General features: G+C 37.8%; 1 protein-coding gene across 33 annotated transcripts in view; it reads left to right on the forward strand.

The window, feature by feature from the left end:
• NEB (nebulin) overlaps nt 1-21,432 on the forward strand; it is a 184,050-nt gene that overhangs the window by 83,606 nt on the left and 79,012 nt on the right. For all 33 annotated transcript variants that reach the window (XM_081141650.1, XM_081141676.1, XM_081141667.1 and 30 more), the window contains exons 62-81: nt 335-646; nt 1,227-1,430; nt 2,160-2,264; nt 3,309-3,416; nt 4,514-4,825; nt 5,774-5,977; nt 6,640-6,744; nt 7,688-7,795; nt 9,140-9,451; nt 10,950-11,153; nt 12,187-12,291; nt 12,432-12,539; nt 12,910-13,221; nt 13,889-14,092; nt 15,109-15,213; nt 16,137-16,244; nt 17,698-18,009; nt 18,816-19,019; nt 19,672-19,776; nt 20,346-20,453. In XM_081141650.1, the coding sequence (XP_080997776.1) occupies nt 335-646; nt 1,227-1,430; nt 2,160-2,264; nt 3,309-3,416; nt 4,514-4,825; nt 5,774-5,977; nt 6,640-6,744; nt 7,688-7,795; nt 9,140-9,451; nt 10,950-11,153; nt 12,187-12,291; nt 12,432-12,539; nt 12,910-13,221; nt 13,889-14,092; nt 15,109-15,213; nt 16,137-16,244; nt 17,698-18,009; nt 18,816-19,019; nt 19,672-19,776; nt 20,346-20,453 (3,645 nt within the window). The remainder of the gene's footprint in view (nt 1-334; nt 647-1,226; nt 1,431-2,159; nt 2,265-3,308; nt 3,417-4,513; nt 4,826-5,773; nt 5,978-6,639; nt 6,745-7,687; nt 7,796-9,139; nt 9,452-10,949; nt 11,154-12,186; nt 12,292-12,431; nt 12,540-12,909; nt 13,222-13,888; nt 14,093-15,108; nt 15,214-16,136; nt 16,245-17,697; nt 18,010-18,815; nt 19,020-19,671; nt 19,777-20,345; nt 20,454-21,432) is intronic.

Consider the following 21,432-nt stretch of genomic DNA (forward strand, 5'->3'; position numbering starts at 1 on the left):
AATTGCATTCTCAAAATTTTATGTAAAGCTCCTGGGTTAGTGATTTCACTGGCCCAAGATGAAGAACAGGCAGCTGATTGTCTTACAAGTGTTGCTACTTTTGTTTCCAGGGACTTAATGTCTAAAAAACACAAAACTGTGTAGTTTGTCATATCTTCCCATTAGAGTATTGTTGTGAAGTCTAATAGGAGTTTAGCATGAGGAGATTAGTTGATATTCAGGTGATTCCATTTCTCTGCAAGAATTACCAATTTTAAAATAATAAACTTTTAAATTAATGACTTTTAGCCCTTTCTGTTTATTTTTATTTTTAAGATAACTGCTTTTATTTCAGTACAAATACAAAGATGGTTACCGCAAGCAGCTTGGCCATCACATTGGAGCCCGGGACATCAAAGATGACCCCAAGATGATGTGGTCCATGCATGTGGCCAAGATCCAGAGTGACAGGGAGTACAAGAAGGACTTTGAGAAGTCGAAAACCAAGTTCAGCAGCCCTGTGGACATGCTGGGGGTGGTGCTGGCCAAGAAGTGCCAGACCTTGGTCAGTGACGTGGACTACAAGAACTACCTGCACCAGTGGACGTGCCTGCCCGACCAGAACGACGTCATCCACGCTCGGCAGGCCTATGAAATCCAGAGCGACGTGAGTACTGAGGCCCAGTACATGCTGCTGGTGACCGCGCTCGCGATAGTAATACAGTGATTTTCAACCAGTGGGCCCCAAGAATTTTTAAAACATGGAATACCTGACTATTTAATCACAGGCACTGACCTTTTTTCCCTTAGATTGTCAAATTAAAATATGACGACCAACACAAAAATAGCTGTCCAGTGTGAATGACTCAAAATGATACCTTTTCTTTCAGATCAGCAAAAAATATATTTTTTGGTGTGCCATAGAATTTTAGTAATTAGTTTATGTGTGCCATGAGATTTAAAAACAAAAAGGTTGAAAATAACTGTAGTAATACATAGATAACGGCCTAGGATTAGATAAAACTCTCAGAAAGAATAAAGCTTTTCCTCCTCACCCCTCATTCATTGTGCCTTACTTTTCTTTAGAGAAAACATAACACATGAAGCTACATCCAACTGGCCTTCATTTTTTAAAAGACACAGACACGGAGTTTGCCTATCCAAGTTTTCCAGTCTTTTTCTTTTCTTCTTGAAATCAAGTGTCATCACAGCCTTAGTAATACTTGCTTTTGTGTTTATCTCACCAGAATATTTATAAATCAGATCTCCAGTGGCTGAGAGGCGTTGGCTGGGTCCCCATCGGGTCTCTGGATGTGGTGAAGTGCAAGAGAGCTGGGGAGATCCTGAGTGACAACATCTACCGCCAGCCCCCAGACAAGCTGAAGTTCACCAGCGTGACTGACTCCCTGGAGCAGGTGCTGGCAAAGAACAACGCCCTCACCATGAACAAGGTGAGCGTCCAATTTGGGGGAAAGTAAAACAGGACTGTATGTTCCTGAGAATATTGATAATTAATCTTTTTTGTTTTATTCAATTGCCATCCTACGTATAGTGATGTGGTTGAGTTTTTTAGTCAGTTTCATTAGGATTCCAAAAATATATGTGGGGATTTCTGCTTTGACATCTCTTGTGTAATAGCCAAAGTTTAGAACAGGAGAGCTGTTTGGTGTGCAAACTGTTTGAAGTCTCTGAGAGTTATTCATGGTTTGGTATCAAGGTTTCTTTCTTGTCAGGTGCTCATCTAGGTAAGTCTAGAACAAATGAGATAAATGCACATCTCCATAACATTTATAAAGAAAGAAATCTAGAGCTGGCTAATCCAGGTGCATTTGCAGTTAACAAACAAACAACAAGCAAAACTATGGGAAGGGTTTGTTTCTATAGCCACAGTACGTATGCGTGTGCATAGATGCTTGGAAAACACTTGCTTTTCATTTAATTGGAGTGGAGGTGATCTTGAAATGAAACACGCACGTTTACTGATAATATCTTAGTCTAAATTTATATTTAGTGATAATAAATATCTTGTAATATCAAGGAGACTGAGGAGTATTGGTGTAAAACCCACAGCACAGATAGTGAGGATGGTGGCTTTCAACTTTGTCATGATCTCTAAATTGCAAACTCCTGTTTACAGCAAACGTTGTGTCTATAATTCATTAACCTTTTTATCTTCACAGCGTTTATACACAGAAGCCTGGGACAAAGACAAGACCCAAGTCCACATCATGCCTGATACCCCTGAAATTACTTTGGCAAGACAAAATAAAATAAATTATAGTGAGGTAAGACCATGTATTTTATTTCCTTGATCTGACCACATTGACCTTTGCTATTATAGTAGAAAGATCAGAATTATGGATTTAATTCTCATGTGGAACAACTAGTTTTTATTTTTTATGCCCATTATCCTACCCTGAATTTATGTATTTTTGTATTCAAAAAGTAGATAGGTAGGTAGATAGAGAAACAGATAAATACAAAAGTTTCTCCATATCAGGAGGAGGGAAAAAGTTCTCAAAGTCAACTATTAATGATTGAAACAAATTGTAATTTTAAAAAAATAATAACTATTATTATTTATCAGATTAGTACTTGCTTCCAATTTGTCCCATGGGTTTTTCTTCAGTTACTCATCTGTAAAACAGGATACAAATACCTATCTTGAAGAATTTCTGTGATGACTAAATGAGGTCAGATGTATAACATGCCCAGTGTGGAGCCTGGTACAAAATAGTTGCTTAGTAACTTTAATTGTTTCCCTTCACACTCAAGCCATTATGAAAATTAGATTTTTAATATGCTCAAAACAACTTGAGGTTTTTTTTGTTTCTTTACAACAACTGAAAGAGGATTCTTAAATTTATGCATTTTAGAATTGTCTGAGGACAGTTGCATTATCTCCAGCTAAATTGTCATCATATATCTTTGCAGTCCAGAAACACTGCTGCAGAAACAGCTTCTTACCTAATTATTCTTGACAAAGAATTTTCTGGTTTATTCAGGAAGAATTCTGATTTCTTGTGTGTGTGCGTGTGTTCATTTTTAACAAAACGGGGAAAAGAGACTTTTCTTCAGGTTGAGAACACTGAAAATTTTAAGTACTCATTTTCAAGACTTGGCCACATTCATTGTTTTACCCATATTAATTACTTTTGCCTAATATAATGTAGCCCTAAAGAAGAGGCATGCTTATATCTTTTTAAAATACATTTAAGGCTGAATATACTAGTGCAGTCCTGCATCCAAAAGTAGTCTTCCTTCGGCAAAAATAACTTTTTAAAGGGAAAGCGAGTACTGTATCTAAAAGGTACTACTTCTGTCCTCAGAGCCTCTACCGCCAGGCCATGGAAGAAGCCAAGAAAGAAGGCTATGACTTGAGAAGCGACGCCATTTCCATCGTGGCTGCCAAGGCCTCCAGGGACATTGCCAGTGATGTAAGAGCTGACCAAGTCCCTACCTTTGTTACCAACAGGCCCGCCCCTGCAGAGGAACCACATTATTGGAACACAGCTGGAAGCCTCTTCGGTCATCCTCCACCTTAGCCACCTCTATTGTTAGGCAAATAAGTTGAGGCTTTGAGACAGCCAGTAACCTGCCCAAGATCACAGGCATCATAAGACAAAGCCTGGTTTGAAATGCGGTTCCTTTGATTCTTGTCATTTGGGCTTTGCTTAATAAAACTGAGTGCCTTGATTAAAGTTACATGGACATATGCTGAGCTACTCCTAAAACCTCATGAGCTCTCCTCAGGATACACCCAGAGCAAAAATTCCAGGAAAGAAGTTTAACTGAGTTCTCCCCATGACTTGAGTTGCAAAAAAAAAAACACAAAAAAACAATACATTTCCCGGCTGAGGCCTCCAGGGACAATGAAGTGTCCACAAAATCAGCATTCCTTTACCCTAAAAATAAAAACATCAGATTCTTTGACAACCTAAACATTAATACTAAAGTAACAATAGTGTCCACTTTAATAGGTTTTTCTTTTTTGTCATATAAACAACATATAAAATTTACCATCTTAACCATTATGAAGTGTATAGTTCTATATAGTGTTAGGTATGTTCTCACTTCTTCATCTTGCAAAACTGAAACTCTATATCCATCAAACAACAAAAACTGCCGTTTTTAACTACTCCCCAGATTGTTTGTGCAGAGGAAATTATTTCTCAGAATGCTTTAGAAAAATAGAATTAATGAACCACATAAACTCATCTCAGATGTACCCACCCACATGACCGACTTCTGAGACACTGTCCCTCTAACTAAGCTCACCCTTTCAGGGTTCACTTTTTGTCAGTATAAAACATTTAGCTTAATATAAAGGAATCGTTGTGGAGTTATGCTGTGGGAGTGGGAAAGTGAGCACCCCCCTTCTTTGGGAGTCAGCACGTCCCAGTGCAGTAGCATCACAGCGGTGCGCGGTGAAGCTCCCCTCGTGTCTTAAGGATTTCACAGAAAAGCATCACCGCAGAGAGGGCAGGGAACAGCCCTTCATGCTTCCTCCTCATTACTGGCTTCTCTCTTTCAGTACAAATACAAAGAAGCTTATCGTAAGCAGTTGGGTCACCACATTGGTGCCCGGGCAATCCATGATGACCCCAAGATGATGTGGTCCCTTCACATTGCCAAAGTGCTGAGCGACCGCGAGTACAAGAAAGAATTCGAGAAATACAAGACCAGGTACAGCAGCCCAGTGGACATGCTGGGTATCGTGTTGGCCAAGAAATGTCAGACCTTGGTCAGTGATGTGGACTATAAACATCTCCTCCATGAGTGGACGTGCCTGCCCGACCAGAATGACGTCATCCACGCTCGGAAAGCTTACGACCTCCAGAGCGACGTGAGTATTTCTGATGCTGGCTCTGGGCGTTAAAAGCAGATCTTAAACGTGTCCACGGGTCCCAACTAGTGCCAATGGACTGGAATTTGTTGGTATATTTCTAAATAGTATACAGTTGAATGTTCGAAAACAGTTTCCCATTGGTACACTACAATTTATTGCACAACTTTTCTTCCCCAAAAGTTATATGTAAAAGAGGAAATAAAGTATATGTTATTAATTTTATACAGGTATATTTCTTCCTGGTGATTCGGGCTTCCTTTGTCTGAGTTAGATGAAACTTAGTCCCCAAAAACATATAACTACACATTTTTTGGCAGAAGTGGTAGAAATGCATGTATATGTCGATGGAGGATAGTATGAAGAGTATTGGGAAACAGAAGTATATTATACTACATTATTTTAACAAACGTTCATATTTTATACCTACTGACAGGAAAATACTAAGTCATTCTTATCTTTTTCATGATGTTTTATTGAGTTGTACACTTGAAACCTGTATGGTTTTGTGAACCAATGTCACTCTAATAAATTCAAAAAATTAATAATAAAATAAAGTAAAATAAAATAAAGTTGGTTCTTGAATAAAACAATAATCTAATTCTTATTAACAATTAGCATGTCCTATTAAGAATTAAATAAAATGAATAATTAGGGAAATCTCTAATATACCATCTTTTGTAAAAATTTTATAATACACTCAAGGGCATGACTGTGTCTTGCTTTAAAAGAAAAAAATCTCTCACAATTCTTGGTATAATCCTCTGTACCAAAAAATGCTTAGGAAAAAAATATACTGAAGATTCAATATTTATGAATGAATGAGGGACTGTGCTGGAAGCTTTATCTGTTTATCAAGACTTTGTATATTCTCTAATCTGAGCCATTTTGTGACTGTGATTCTGAAACACCAATTAATAAATGTCTTTTTTATCTGTTGATTTGCAGAATTTGTATAAGTCAGACCTTGAATGGATGAAGGGTATTGGTTGGGTTCCAATTGGCTCCTTGGAAGTTGTTAAAGCCAAGAGGGCCACAGAGATACTGAGTGATAAGATCTACCGTCAGCGTCCGGATGCACTGAAATTTACCTGTATAACTGACACCCCAGAGCAGGTGCTGGCAAAGAGCAATGCTATAAACATGAATAAGGTGAGTCTTCACTCCTTCCCATTAGATATCAAAATTCACCATAGAAAAGGTAAAAATTCTGACACATTACTACATTTTAAAGACGCCTATAGAGTTTCTGATACCTTTAAAAATGACTTCTCCATTGTAATTAATACTTCAAAATATTAAACTGATGTTAAAAATACTATGTGCCAGCCCAGCCAGCTTGGCTCAGTGGTTGAGTGTCAACCTATGAACCAGGAGGTCACGGTTTGATTCCCGGTCAGGCCACATGCCCGGGTTTGGGGCTTGATCCCCCGTGGGGGGCCTGCAGGAGGCAGCCGATCAGTGATTTTCTCTCATCATTGACGTTTCTGTCTCCCTCTCTTTTCTCTGAAATCAATTAACAAGAAAATTCTATGCGCCATAATTATTTTATAATTACAGATTTTAAATACTGCAACCCCAATTACACTTTTCAGAATTGTTAAAAATTTTAACAAGAAACAATAAAAACTCTGAGCCAGTGACATAGTGAGCTAAATACTCTTAGAAATAGTAATTTATCTACATAAAAGATAGGAATTTATGCAACTTTAATCATTTTATTTCTGCTTTGTGTAGAGGAGAGGTGACTGGCACATAATTTAAAAAGTGTCTGTGAACTCCAAAATAATTTTTCTCACCCCCCCCCCCCACAGCGCTTGTACACTGAAGCCTGGGACAATGATAAGAAAACAATCCACGTCATGCCCGATACCCCAGAAATCATGCTAGCCAAGCTCAACCGAATCAACTACAGTGACGTGAGTAAACGATCACTCTTATATGAACAGAAAGGCAAAAACGAACTGTTGTGTTTTCTGTTTGTGACTAATTTATTACACATACTCCAAACTAACATTGTCAGTAAGAGATAGTTCTCCCTTGATTCAATTTTGGGCTATGTGGTAGGTCTACAAAGTAGGCCAGCCGTTTAGCAACAGAATATCAGGGAATAGAATGCTTATGGAGGAATATCCCAACAAGAATTATACTCCCCAGCCTTCCCCTACATGTCAGTGTGGGTATCAGGTCATTATTTTGTTCAACAGCTGTTTATTAGTCAGGCACCAGCTTGGAACTCACTTGATAATCAGTGGGTTGTTATGCCCTGAGTTGTTTTGCGGCTTTATTAATGTTCTGGTTACCATCTACTGTTATTCACAAGAATTTTTCTAGGTGTCTCATTCAGGACCAACATTTTCATCAGGGCAATGGTTCTGAACCCCTACTCTACAGATAGATCACGGTCTGTGATATAGTCCAGGACAAAGTGAGGAAAAATAAGGACAATGCATTGAGTTTTTTTATGATTCCAAATATATTCAGTTTTAAAATACTTTCCTTATGCTTTCTCCTTCTTTAGTATTAAAACGGCCTTTCTTTTATTTTATGATAGTGATAGTAAATAGGTTTGTTTTTTAAAAAATGTTTGTTTGGCAAAATAAAATTTTGGCAACCACATGCTGATCTCCACACCCCCGACCCCAAATTTTAAAAATTTGTTAATCAACAAAATTTCAAAGTTTAGAACATGTGCCTTAAAATCCTTACCTGCCTATGAAACCAAGTTTTGTACAAACCTATCCTAATACTTAACTATGTGGATTTATTTCTGTAGTTTAAATGAGGGTGGAGAAAATGTAATAATTAACAGTTTTCCTTTTTATGAAAGGAGGAATGATTTAATGCCTCTCTTTTCTGCAGAAACTCTATAAACTTGCTTTGGAAGAGTCCAAGAAGGAAGGCTACGACTTGCGCTTGGATGCTATTCCAATCCGAGCAGCCAAGGCGTCAAGAGATATTGCTAGTGAAGTAAGTTGATCTTTTAAGAAGAGGCATTTCTTATTCAAAAGTGTTCACAAATGGAAGTTTTTGTAATTTTTCTTGACAGAATTTTTGTTGTGCCTACACATCTCAGTTTCATTTAGTGATTTCTCCGTGTACAAAGTTGCAAATAAAAACAAAGTCCAAGATACTATGTCAATTATACCTATTAATCAATTAAAGGTAGAGATATTGTCTTTTAAAATAAATATTTTATGGACACTAAAAATGGGTTCATAGTTTTGAGTGTTAGAAATTGAGCAGCAGTTGACCCAGGCATTTGTAAAAACATAACAAAACAAAACAAAAACATTGATAGCACATGCAAATCAACCCGAACACTTACTTTTCTACCGCTTCTATCCATTTATTCTGGCATTAAAAGGAGAGTCGATGATAGATGCATTTTAGAGTTTGGGTTCATACTTTGTAACCTTTAGTGAAGTTTTTCTACCCAGATGCCCCTAACTGGTTACAAGAACAAATTGAGAAGTAAATGAAGCTTTTTCTCAGTACCCACTTGTCTCTTCTCTCTGGTTCTCCCTTTCTCATGAGAAACATCTCGGGAGGGTATCTGCTGCCCTCATTCTGTACAAGGGCTGCTTAGAGCCCAAATCCAGACTTTCCTTTTTCTAGAAGGGTTTCATGCCTTAGATTTATGCTTTGTTCTTTCTATTATTTAAATTTTTTCTGACTGTTAAGCTGGAGAAGCCCACACTATGATCATCTCATGGCAAAATGGACCATAACATGTTATTATTGAATTTTAAAAGTAGAAAGAGTGTTGACCCAAGGCATGACTTTCTCACAGTGAAAGTTCAATGACATTTACAGGCCAATAAGGGAGGTATTTCCTGGTGAAACGGTCTAAATGTAGCCCATATCCTCAACCAAGGAATTCACTATAAATTCTAATTACAAGGACTATATTCTAAAATACTCTAAATATCAAAGTATATTTTAGGGGGGAAAAGCCACATCTTTAAATTAAGTAGATGCTGTTTTAGATTATACAAGATATTTTACCTTTACTTGTAAAGCAATCCAATGTAAACTAGGTAATATAGTTTAGGAGGAAGGGACAAATATTAGGAACCAGAAGCTACTTCATTCCAGTCTCAACTATGCCACCTACTTGTGACTTTAAACAAATTACTTAACTCCTTTAAGCTTCAGGTTTCTATTTTATAAAATGGGGTTGGTAATATTAAACTTTCTCTCTCTCACTAGTGATAGCAAAAATCAAAAGAAATAATGTGTGTATGAAATTGTGAAATGTGATATAAATGAGATGTTCTTATCCTTAGACTCATATCCCTTCCTTTTTTTCAGTACAAGTACAAGGAAGGCTACCGTAAGCAGCTCGGCCACCACATTGGGGCCCGAAACATCAAAGACGACCCCAAGATGATGTGGTCCATGCATGTGGCCAAGATCCAGAGTGACAGAGAGTACAAGAAGGACTTTGAAAAGTCGAAGACCAAGTTCAGCAGCCCCGTGGACATGCTGGGGGTGGTGCTGGCCAAGAAGTGCCAGATCCTTGTAAGCGACATAGACTACAAGCATCCCCTGCATGAGTGGACCTGTCTGCCCGACCAGAATGACGTCATTCAGGCTCGGAAGGCCTATGATCTTCAGAGTGATGTGAGTGGGTCTAATGTTATTCAGCATGTGTTTAAAAGGTTTAAAAAAGGGGTTCTAACTTCTTTTGTGCCATGGAATCTTTTGACAATCTGGTGAAACCTATGGACAATGTCTTAGGACAATGTCATAAAATGTGTAAGTTAAAAAATATATATATACTTTTACATATATGTGTGTATATGTGTATATATATATGCATTTTTATTAACACATTAAATGAAAAGATCTAGCAGTGGGTGTAATAACTAGTTTAATTTCAAAGAAGTGATGAGCATAACTATGTCAAGATGTCGTAATAGGATATGAAAACATTTGTGATTTCTATTGCCAACCAAGTCCCAAGTAGTGTTAATACTACTGGGATCTCTTGCCTAAGCTTCTAATGGAAAGAAATGCTATATTTCAGTTAAAGGTTAATGAAAATAAATACATTATGTTTTTTTCTATCCAAGTTTATTGATATCAGATTAAGAATTCCTGATCTAACTTAACCTAATTTTCCAAATGAATTGATTGCATTATCATTTTTCTGACTACTTAACTTATAGGAAATATCATTTTTCTGACTACTTAACTTATAGGAAATATCTGTTATAACTTGTAATGGGAAATTTAGGAATGAATTATACACTGAGATAATTTATCTAAGACACTGAAAACAATAGCTTCCTAGGAATATGTTAAGCACTTTTGTTGTCAGCTAGTAAATTGCCCTTAGGACTCAAATGCTACCTCATTGGTTTAGTAGCTCCTTGCTTTGTTTTTATCAGGGTCTAGCAAGTAGTCACTTTTGAAAGAATGATAAAAGTAATGGCATCGTAAAAAAGAGTTTCCAAAAAAGTCCATAAAAATAAAAAGGATTGTTACCCTTAATAATGAGAAAAATCCTCCTTCAAGCAATTATTTAAATTCAAAGAAGAAAGCTGAAAGAAAGATGAAATATTTTACTTGAATTATAACAGGAAAGGGGGACTGAAAATAAGATAAATAAGAGTAAAAATATATGTACTCTTTGACTTAGAAGCATGTATATAGAATTATATGAAAAAAGACACCCTTTTTGTTGTTCCCAGGAAGCATGTGGTTAATTCAACATGTGGTCAGCCCAGTAGGATTCATCTTTTCTTCATATTACAGGACTGGCTATGAAGGCCACTGTCCAGTTAGATAAGACCAAGCTGTATTCTCTCAGAGTATCAGCTCCCCCCGAGGAGGCATGGGCAATCAAATCGGAAAATAAACTTTGTATCAGGAGGCAGACAACAATTTCCCTAAAGTGGTTTTTTATCAAAGAAATCACATATTATTAGAGAGATTTCATGGGCCTTTAAAACAAAACTACCTTCAGGGACAAGGTGTTTAACTAGTTCCTCTACACCAAAGTGGGTCTTCCCAGAAATTTACTCAAGAATTACATTCTCTGTGTATGCTAAATCAGGATCAGACACCAGGTTGTCCAGGTAATTTCTATAAATATTTGGCCTTATTTCATTTTCAGGCTATTTACAAGGCTGATCTGGAGTGGCTGAAAGGCATTGGATGGGTGCCCATTGGCTCCGTAGAGGTCGAGAAGGTGAAGAGAGCTGGAGAAATCCTGAGCGACAGGAAGTACCGCCTGCCTGCAGACAAGCTCAAATTCACATGCATCACAGATACCCCAGAAATTGTCCTGGCAAAGAGCAACGCCCTCACAATGAGCAAGGTTAGTCTGCAGCTGTTTCCAGCTGCCCGGGCCACACCTCCCAGGACTGTGGCTCATAAAGCGGGAAATATATAACCACTTAGCGTTTTGCTCTCAAGTCTGGGAGACACGGTATTAGCAGCAGCCCCAGTACACAACTCAGATTAGTTGCTTGGCTTACACTTTCTCCTGAGGCTGTGGGAATCCACTGTGAAAACCGAGCTGCTATTGCTGCTTTCAGTTTTATTACACAAGATACATGATCCGTTCTTTATTCCAGAGTTCTAGCGATCTGTTTATTGAGACTGGGCTAATTCTTTATCCAATGGGTAGGAGGCCTCGATACACACATTTTAGATTGAATTAGACTTATCTAAATTCTCCCACACCTGCCCGGACACCTTTCAAACATTTGGGTGGTGATACTGAGTGCTTGCTCAGGGAAGAATATGAAATTGGCTCTCAGTGAACTCCAGAGTTAGCGGTATTAAAACTCCAGAAATTCTATTGGATACCACTCCCATCAGCAGCAACCATAGTGATAACAGCAATAGAAAACACCATAAAATTTGTTGAGTGCCTACTATCATTGATGCGTTTTATATATGTTATGGTTAATCTTCAAAAAATACTCAATAAAAAAAGATATGATTATCTCCCTCCAAGAAATGAGGAATACGGGTCATAATATACCTTTTTCAAGATCACACAGCTTGGACATAAGTGGAGTTGGGTTTGAACTTGGGATTGACTCTGAAGTCTAAGGGTTTCTACTCTATCACAGTTCTGTAGCCAAGCTCCATCCCTGGAGTAAGCTTGAGTTTCACTGGATAAAAAGAATTGATAATTGAGATCCTTATGTTGTTTCATATTAGCTATGAAATGATCATATGGCTGTTTTAAATATTGCCGTGTTTGACTCTCTTCACTACTCTTTGTTTCCCTCACCTCCAAATAACTTTAAAAAGGCTATTTTATACTTAAATGAGTTAAATTTGATAATAATTATAATGTATTGGCTTTTAAAAAGGAGTTTACCTCACTTCCCTCATAGCACTTATATACTGAAGCTTGGGATGCTGACAAAACTTCCATCCATGTGATGCCGGACACCCCAGAAATCATGCTGGCCAAGAGCAATTCTGTCAATATCAGCCAAGTAAGAAATTTCCTGATTGTCGTTTAAGCCTTCCTGCGAGTAATTAAAATGCTTTTTCTGTCTTACCACCTTCCTTTCTGGAATTGACCTATTAACTTTCTGTAACACTTTTATTTTTCTGTTGTGTCTTATTCACTTAGAAACTTTACACCAAGGGATGGGATGAGTCAAAGATGAAGGACTATGACCTGAGAGCTGATGCTATTTCCATCAAAAGTGCCAAGGCCTCGAGGGACATCGCCAGCGATGTAAGTGCCCTCCCGAGCAACCATAGTGCAGCTGGTGGGCCGCACTTTGTAACTGTTCCACATGTATTCCTCCCGTCCTGCTTCCTACGTCCTAAGACCTTTCCCTTTGGTGTCACATAGAAGAAAAACTGCACTTTGGAATTACAGTTAGAGTTCATGCAGGAAAGATTTCCACCAATGAAGATATATGATTACACTACAGTTGTGTTTATGATAGTATAAAATGTTGGTTTATAATTATTCAGAGATGCCAAAATGTTTACAGTATAAAATTCTTACCTATTTGCTTGTGGGTGTTCATGTTTTCTGTACCTGTCGGTGTGTATAGTCATAGAACTGGGTTTCTAAACCTGTATTTCTGACATTTTAGTACAAATACAAAGAAGCATATGAAAAACAGAAAGGCCACCACATCGGGGCCCAGAGCATTGAAGACGACCCCAAGATTATGTGTGCCATACACGCAGGCAAGATTCAAAGTGAAAGAGAGTACAAGAAGGACTTTGAGAAGTGGAAGACCAAGTACAGTAGCCCAGTGGACATGTTAGGCATCTTGCTGGCCAAGAAATGTCAGACACTGGTCAGCGACATTGATTACCGGAATATCCTGCATCACTGGACGTGCTTACCTGACCAAAACGACATTATCCAAGCGAAGAGGGCCTATGACCTGCAGAGTGATGTATGTAACATGAACGCTGGGAAAGGTGGAATGGGAGGAAGTAGATTTACTAATTGTCCAGTCACTTCTTCTGTGGACAGGTCCATGAGTTGTGTACTGCACAACCCCGGGGGGTGCCATTCACATTGTTTAATAAAAAACCCATATTTAGGAGTTTGGGGAGCAAAGAATATAGATTAAAGAACCCTACTTGGGTCATGTCCTTTATTCCCTGGCCTGTATTCCAGACTATTTCCTTCTTGTCATTTTTTTTTCCAATGAAAATATATTTCAGACACACTTAAAATTATATGGATGTTTTTTAAAAACTGCCACTACTGTACTATATCCAAAATACTGAATGGACTTCCCATGGGTCTCTTTTTACAGGATGAAAATGGAATCAGAGTCAACAAAATTTCCTTTTAAAAATGTTTTTGTTTTATAATTTTTTAAAATATCAAACCATTATCATGAAATTTAACATTATTAATATTGTATTCATATTCATGGTTAGTATAAAGAATTATGCTTTTACAAATTACTCTTTCATTGATATTAAAACCCCCAAGTCATGTAAAATCTCAGGTTCTATTATTTTGGACCCACCATCTTCCCATGAACTTTATTTTTCAATTATGAGATGATGTCTAACACAGGAACAAAATTTCTGTCTAACACCTTTTAGAGTGTGTATAAGGCAGACCTGGAGTGGATGCGTGGCATCGGCTGGATGCCAGAAGGCTCAGTAGAAATGACCAGGGTGAAAGGTGCTCAAGACTTGATGAATGAAAGACTCTATCGGACGCGACCAGAAGCCTTGAAGTTCACTTGCATTACTGACACTCCAGAAGTTGTCCTGGCAAAAGCCAATTCTCTGCAAATCAGTGAGGTAAGAACCATCTCACCTCAAGCTTTCCTTTTGTGGGGCTCTGTTATCAGATGAGGCCACCCACACTGGACAAGTGGGCTGTTCTTCTTCAAAGACTATAGTGATGGGCCCAGCCGGGCGTGGCTCAGCGGTTGAGCATCGACCTAGGATCCAGGCGATCAGGGTTCGATTCCCGGTCAGGGCACATGTCTGGGTTGCGGGCTCGATCAATGACTCTCTCATCATTGATGTTTCTGTCTCTCTCTCTCTCCTTTCCTCTCTCTGAAATCAATAAAGATATATTAAAAAAATAATAATAATAAGACTATAGTGATGGGAGCTCCTCTAAGTGTCTTGACTAGTTCAGTGAAGTAGAACTCTGACGAATGCCAACATGCCTTTCCCCTACCACACACCTGGAAGCACTGAAATTAGAAAAATGTTACTCCATTATGATTCAGGAAAACAAATATTTATTTAAGTTCTATAAAATACTAAAACCTATGGCATAATGCTACATATTAAATGGTATAACAGTGTATTAGTCAGGGTTCTCCTGAGAAACAGAACCAATAGGATGTGTAGGACAGAGAGACTTGTTTTAAGGAATTGGCTCACACTGTTGTGGAGGTCGGCAAGTCCAATATCTGCTGGGTGGGCCACAGACTGGAGACCCAGGAAGGAGTTGCAGTTCAAGCCCAAAGGCAGTCAGCAGGCAGAATTACTTCTTGCTCAGAATTACTTCTTGCTATTAAGGCCTTTGACTGATTAGACAAAGCCCACCCACATTACAGAGGGTAATCTGCTTTACCAAAAGTCTACTGAGATGTCAGTCTCATCTTTAAAATACCTTCACAGAAACATCTGGAATCATGTTTGACCAAATATCTAGGAACTGTGGCTTAGGCCAGTTGACACAAAATTAATCATCACAAACATATAAAAAACATTTTTTGAGGTTAAATAGTCACTTAGACTTTGTTTCAGATCTCCATTCTCTGTTAAACATTGAAATAATATTTCCCTTCTCTCCACAGAAACTGTATCAAGAAGCTTGGAACAAAGACAAAACCAACATCAGCATTCCTTCCGACACACCAGTCATGCTGCAGGCCCAAATCAATGCCCTGCAAATCAGCAATGTAAGAGTCATGCATATAAAGTATAAATGTCTTTATGAGACAGTATCTGTCAGCTTATGGAGTGTGTTCTAATCGACAAATTACCTATCTTAGAAATGTTTACAGTTTTTCATGCTAGACACTTTCTCTTTAGCTACCATTCCCAATGCAATATGAATGGAAATTCTCTTTTAAATGTTAGTTTAGATACATGCTGGGCACCTGGACTGCAACATGTGGGACACCTGAATCTAATTGGTGTACTCCTTTCAACCTTGAAATAAATCATCGTCCTATATCCAATGTTTACAGCTCAGTTTCACTGTATGTTATTTAAGAATAATGAAATCCCTAGTTAAATGTCTCTTATGCAAGAAACTATGAGGTAACAGTCTCTATTGTCTTTATAGGTTTTTGATTGATCCAGAACTTTCTTGTTTGACATTTAAAGGCCATAAGAAAAACCAAAAGACAGCTTTTAATTATACACAAAGTGTGGGATATATATGATATCTATGTCACATCCCATTAACAGAGACCTCAAAAAAGTCAAAGGATGACATTAGAAAGAAAATCTGATCAAGTCTTATATGGTACCTTGTGAGGTTCACGGCTGATTCTTAGTTTTCATGTGTTATGTAATGAGATTTATTTAGATGTGGACCATATTGTGAGGAAGGCAAATATTCAAACATTAGTTTGAATTCAGATGTTTAGATTTAAGTGTTTAGTTGTTAGATTTTTACCTTTAAAATTTTAATCACAAGTATCTTGCACTCCACAAAGTAAATAACCAATAACCAAAAGAAGAACTCAGAAGTGACAGGGGTTTTTTTTTCTTATGTTTCCTTCATTGACATTATGCCTTGTGATTCATATGACTCCTTTGAGTGCATGCACTTATTTTCAGTTCTTGTAAACAAACCTGTATTTTCCCTCAATAGAAACTCTACCAGAAAGACTGGAATGAGGCCAAGCAGAAAGGCTATGACATACGAGCAGATGCCATTGAAATCAAGCATGCCAAAGCCTCCAGAGAAATTGCCAGCGAGGTACGGCTCCTTGTTTCCTTGTGGTCTTCCTCTGTACAACAAATAGGCAGAGTATTCTTCAAGAGTTTAGGTGTTTTTAAAAAATCTATGCAAATGATTGCATGTTGTCTTACACTAAAGACTATATTTAAAACCATTAAAATGGGGTAAAAAACATTAAGGTAAGCCTAGACGAGGTATCTGTGTAAAAAACTTCTAAGTTGTTTCTAAGTAGAAGACAAATGTTGGGAAGAGCCTGTGTGAAACTCTTGGTAAAAATTCAGAAACCAATACGATGTGATTTTACCCCCAAAATATTTATGACTTGCTCCATAAATATAAGTCACAGATGAAGGTGTCAAGCAAGAAGACTTAAGAATGAAATCACATTTTATAAACAAGATTTTATACTGGGGGCTTAGGTATAATGCTCTTAGTAAGCTTTTGAAGTTCATTTAACAGTAATTTTAAAACTTACTAAGAGTCAGAACAATTATCCTTTGAAGTCCCTTCCACTCAGCTCCAACTCTTTAAGCCGCCTTTGTGCCCTTCCTCCCAGTTCCTCTCTAGTTTTTATTTCATGTATCCAGCTGTTCCTTCCTCATCATTTTTATCCCTAAAACCATAGCCGAGCACAGTATCTGCCTTATTCCTGTTCTTTCTATCTCCCTTTTGTCCAGACTTGCCTACGTTATCTAAATATGGGAAAGAGAGAGAGACTATCTTACTCTAGTCCTAAGACACTTATGTCAAGTGTGGACTGGATGGACACTCTTGTCCACAGGTCTTTTACTGTCATCTTCTGATTCCAACCAGCAACTTGGCTTTCCATTCCTGAAACATACACCTTGTCTGTCTCCTAAATCATGCATGACTTTTTCCTACCTGAGGTACCTTCAGGACCCTCGGGGGACCATCTGACCTAATGTTCCACCTGCCAGACAACCTTGGGGACAATGGTTACCCTTACTGTGCTTTATTTTCCCCATCTGAAATATGTGATAATAGTAGTACTACCACGTAGAGATGTTGTGGGGGTTAAGTGAACTTGCAATTGCCACTGTCGACTATTTTTAACGAAAAAATTCAGCAATATCACATGGATCTACCTAATACATTTGAAACACTCGTTCTAGAGTCTGGCATATAGTGATTGCTCAGAAAATGTTAGCTTTTTTTGTTGTTATTGTTTAAAATAGTACAGATGTCCCTTTTTCTCCCCAATGACCCATTCCACCCACTATTATTATTTTTTTATTATTCTTGTTCACCACACTGTTTCCCTCCTGATTTAGTCATGTCCTCTATAAAACTACCTAAATAACCTTATCTAGTTTCCTTAAAGTGAGCTGACATATAATGACTGCCAATGTCAAGCCAATTTACATTAAGAAAATATTCTGAAAAGTAGTGAAAAGTCCTCTTAATACATTATTTTCATATGTCTTTTTTATCCGATTTTTCACAACTTTAGTACAAATACAAAGAAGGTTACCGTAAGCAACTGGGCCACCACGTGGGTTTCCGCAGCCTTCAAGATGACCCCAAATTGGTATGGTCTATACATGCTGCCAAGATCCAGAGTGACAGAGAATACAGGAAAGCGTATGAGAAGTCTAAAGGAATTTACAATACCCCCTTGGACATGATGTCAATTGTTCAAGCCAAGAGATGCCAGGTCCTGGTTAGCGACATTGATTATCGCAATTATCTGCACCAGTGGACGTGTCTGCCGGATCAGAATGATGTGATCCAGGCCAAGAAAGCCTACGAGCTGCAGAGCGATGTACGTATATTATCACCGGGCCCTTGGGGAGATGTGTGTCTGTGTGTTTAATCACAGTCTGTTCCCTAGGGACGTAATTTAACTGGTAATCTTAATAGAACCTAGTATATTCTCTACATTTCGTGATAGAGTCTTTCTGAACATTTTTTATCTTGGAGAGGATTCCTTATGTGACAAGGCCTGTTCATCAAGATGAAAATCACTCTGCTGTCCTATGTAATTAGGTAGAAAAGTCCAGTCCCAGGTGTTCTGATCCCATAAACTTGCATTGCATTGCAGATGCATGATCAGTTATCTAAACTTCAGAAACAGGTTAAGCATAAGAAAATTTGGAATTTCAAGTTTATCTGGTGCATACAGGAAAAAAATATATATATCATATTTTATATAGAGAGAAAGGCGTATACAGATATAGATATGTATTTTTTCTCATTATACATGCTTCTAAGGACCTTTTCTCCCCCTAAATTCCTACAGATGATATTCCCAGTCGTACATAAAAGTCAGATTTCAAGTGGTGAGCACAGAAGCTCAACCTTGTATTTTATGGCATTGCTGTCTGTCATTCCCCAAGTACCACTTGTCAGCCCTGCTCCAATTCCTGTAGGATAGATACCGTGAACTTCTCCCAGAGATGTGTGCCAGAGACATCACACCCAAATGTTAACTTTTAATGCTGATCCTTGAATTTAATGGGATTGGCCACCAAGCTGATTTCAATAGAGATCATGTGCAGCCACATGCTGGCGTTGTGCCCTAGTACAAATTTGACTCTTCTGCCCTCTGTGGTCCTCTCCTTCATGTAGAATGTGTACAAGTCAGACCTGGAGTGGTTGAAGGGTATCGGATGGTTGCCAGAGGGTTCTGTGGAAGTGGTGAGAGTGAAGAATGCTCAAGATCTCCTCAATGAAAAACTGTATCGTACAAAGCCTGAGGCCCTCAAATTCACCAGCATTGCTGATACGCCTGAAGTCATTCTGGCAAAAACCAATGCTCTACAGATCAGTGAGGTAAGCTGTGAACTTTAAACTGCTAATACCAGCATCAGAATCTTGAAGATACATGTATCCAGATAGAATCTTATATGGTCAGTCAATTAACAGTAGCCACAGTTCATTTGCTTAGATAACTCTTTGGTCAATATAAGAGTTGGGCATCTTCATGTTTCACAGGCTCTGATGTATACTTTGAACACATTTTAAGACCTTGCCTATAATACAGGTCAACCAGTTAATACCATAATCACAAAACTGCCACTTTTTTTTGGTATTCAATCATAAAATAAGTTGAAAAGTCTAGAGGCAGAAACATTAGACATTATGATAGTTATTTTAGTTAAGAGAGCCAGGACATTTTTAGCAATATGGAATATCATAGTTACCTGCAATGTGGGTTTAACTGTCTGACAATTACATGTGAGTAAATGCAAAAGAATTATGTTACTACTGTGTTTCTGACTCACTTTGCATTTATATTATATTACACATGAATGTATTCCACTTGTTGAAGTCATTATTGGCACTTTCTAAATAAAAACAAATTGTGATTTATATTTACATAGGAGAACCTTCAAAGAGAATTTTTAATTGTCCCTATAATTTTATTCATGCGGTATTTGACTTATTTACTAGTCAATCATCCTTTGTTTTTCATTCTTACCAGCCACTGTATCGCGAGGCCTGGGACAAAGAGAAGGCTAATGTGAATGTGCCAGCCGACACCCCAGTGATGCTGCAGTCCAAAATCAACGCCCTCCAGATCAGCAATGTAAGACGCCACACACCCGCTTGCTTCACACAATGCTCTCTGCCTAACTTTTGGCAAAATGCTCCAGAGAGAGTTTAGCAAAAGGCATTTCCCTACCATTCCTTTTACTTCTAGTCTTTTAGCTAATGATGTGTGTGTGTGTGTGTGTGTGTGTGTGTGTGTGTGTACTTAAAATACAGAGATGTGTGTCTTTATCGTTGTTGGAAAGAAAAATGCTGTGGTTTCGCCAAAACACAACATAAATGTACATGTGAATGTATAGTAATATTTAGATCTCTTTTTAGTGGTTCATCATTGATATTTCCTTATATACATACATATTTTTCTCATTTTCACATGATTTGCTGTCTCAATTGCATTCTTTAAAAAATGTTATTAGAGAGAACTTTACTAAATTTCATTAAAAATCTGTTGGAACTTAAGTTCAATATGAAATCAGCCTATTTTTTAAATCTTAAGGGGAGAATAATTTTCAGTGTAACTGTTAACGTGTTCTTGAACACATTGGTAACTCTTATTCAGTAGCTCCCTCTTCATATTGACTGCGGCATTGCAATTTCCATTTGCAGAAACACTATCAGCAAGCTTGGGAAGACGTTAAGATGACCGGTTACGACCTGCGAGCAGATGCCATTGGGATCCAGCATGCCAAGGCTTCCAGGGACATTGCCAGTGATGTAAGAGCTCCTCTTTGCCCAGCTTTAACAAGCACTAACTAGTAGGCACAAAGGAAATTAATACTGTACTAAGCTTTAACTTATTTCCCCAGGTATTATATTTAAGTAAAATAGAGGTCATTGTTATTAGTGTCTTGCTTTATTTTTAATTTTTAAATTTTAAATATATCTTTATTGATTTTAGAGGAAGGGAAGGGAGAGAGAGAGAGAAACATCAATGATGAGAAAATCATTGATCGACTGCCTCCTGTAAGCCCCTGACTGGTAATCGAAGATCTCCTGGATCATAGGTCAATGCTCAACTGCTGAGCCATGCTGGCCGGGCTAGTATCTTGTTCTAAAATCCCAAATTCAAGAACAACTTTATAACAATTTGATAATCCTCATGCATCTCTGCTTAGTTCTGTTCTTCTTATGTTTAAGCACAGATTTTAATTTTCCTTTCAATATCTTCTCAATATAAGTTCATTTAAAAGCACTTAGAGATTTATGGGTAAAAATAATTCTGTTGTTTCTCAATGTGCTGCATGCATAGGGGGTTCCTGTACTATTTTCTGCAACACATAAACAAGCATTTTTTAAATGGTATATATTTGTTTCAATGTGTGCTAGAAAAATACTGGTTTTCTCCTCTTTAGATAGAATTACAAATTTTAAAATAAAAATTTAAGTAAGTTTACACTTTAAATATAAGTTTATTTAAACAAAGAATCAAGTTGACTTAAAGTATGAAGTACATTTGGTACATGTTTGTGGCAAAACCTGTGAGGGTGCCAAACAATTACTAAAGTTTGGGAAACACTGGACAAGCCTGTATTGGAGAATAATCTGGAAGCACAGTTCTGGCCTTCGAGATGTTCACAGTATTCTTCCCTAAGAGGTGTTCACAGTGCCCCAGAAATAGAAATCTAAGGGAGTGGAGCTATTTTGAACTGAATGACTAGAAAAATTTGAGTTTGAAAAAATGACTCTTCTTTCT

This window comes from Miniopterus schreibersii (assembly GCF_964146895.1).
Source record: "Miniopterus schreibersii genome assembly, chromosome: 7".
NCBI classification, from domain to species: domain Eukaryota; kingdom Metazoa; phylum Chordata; class Mammalia; order Chiroptera; family Miniopteridae; genus Miniopterus; species Miniopterus schreibersii.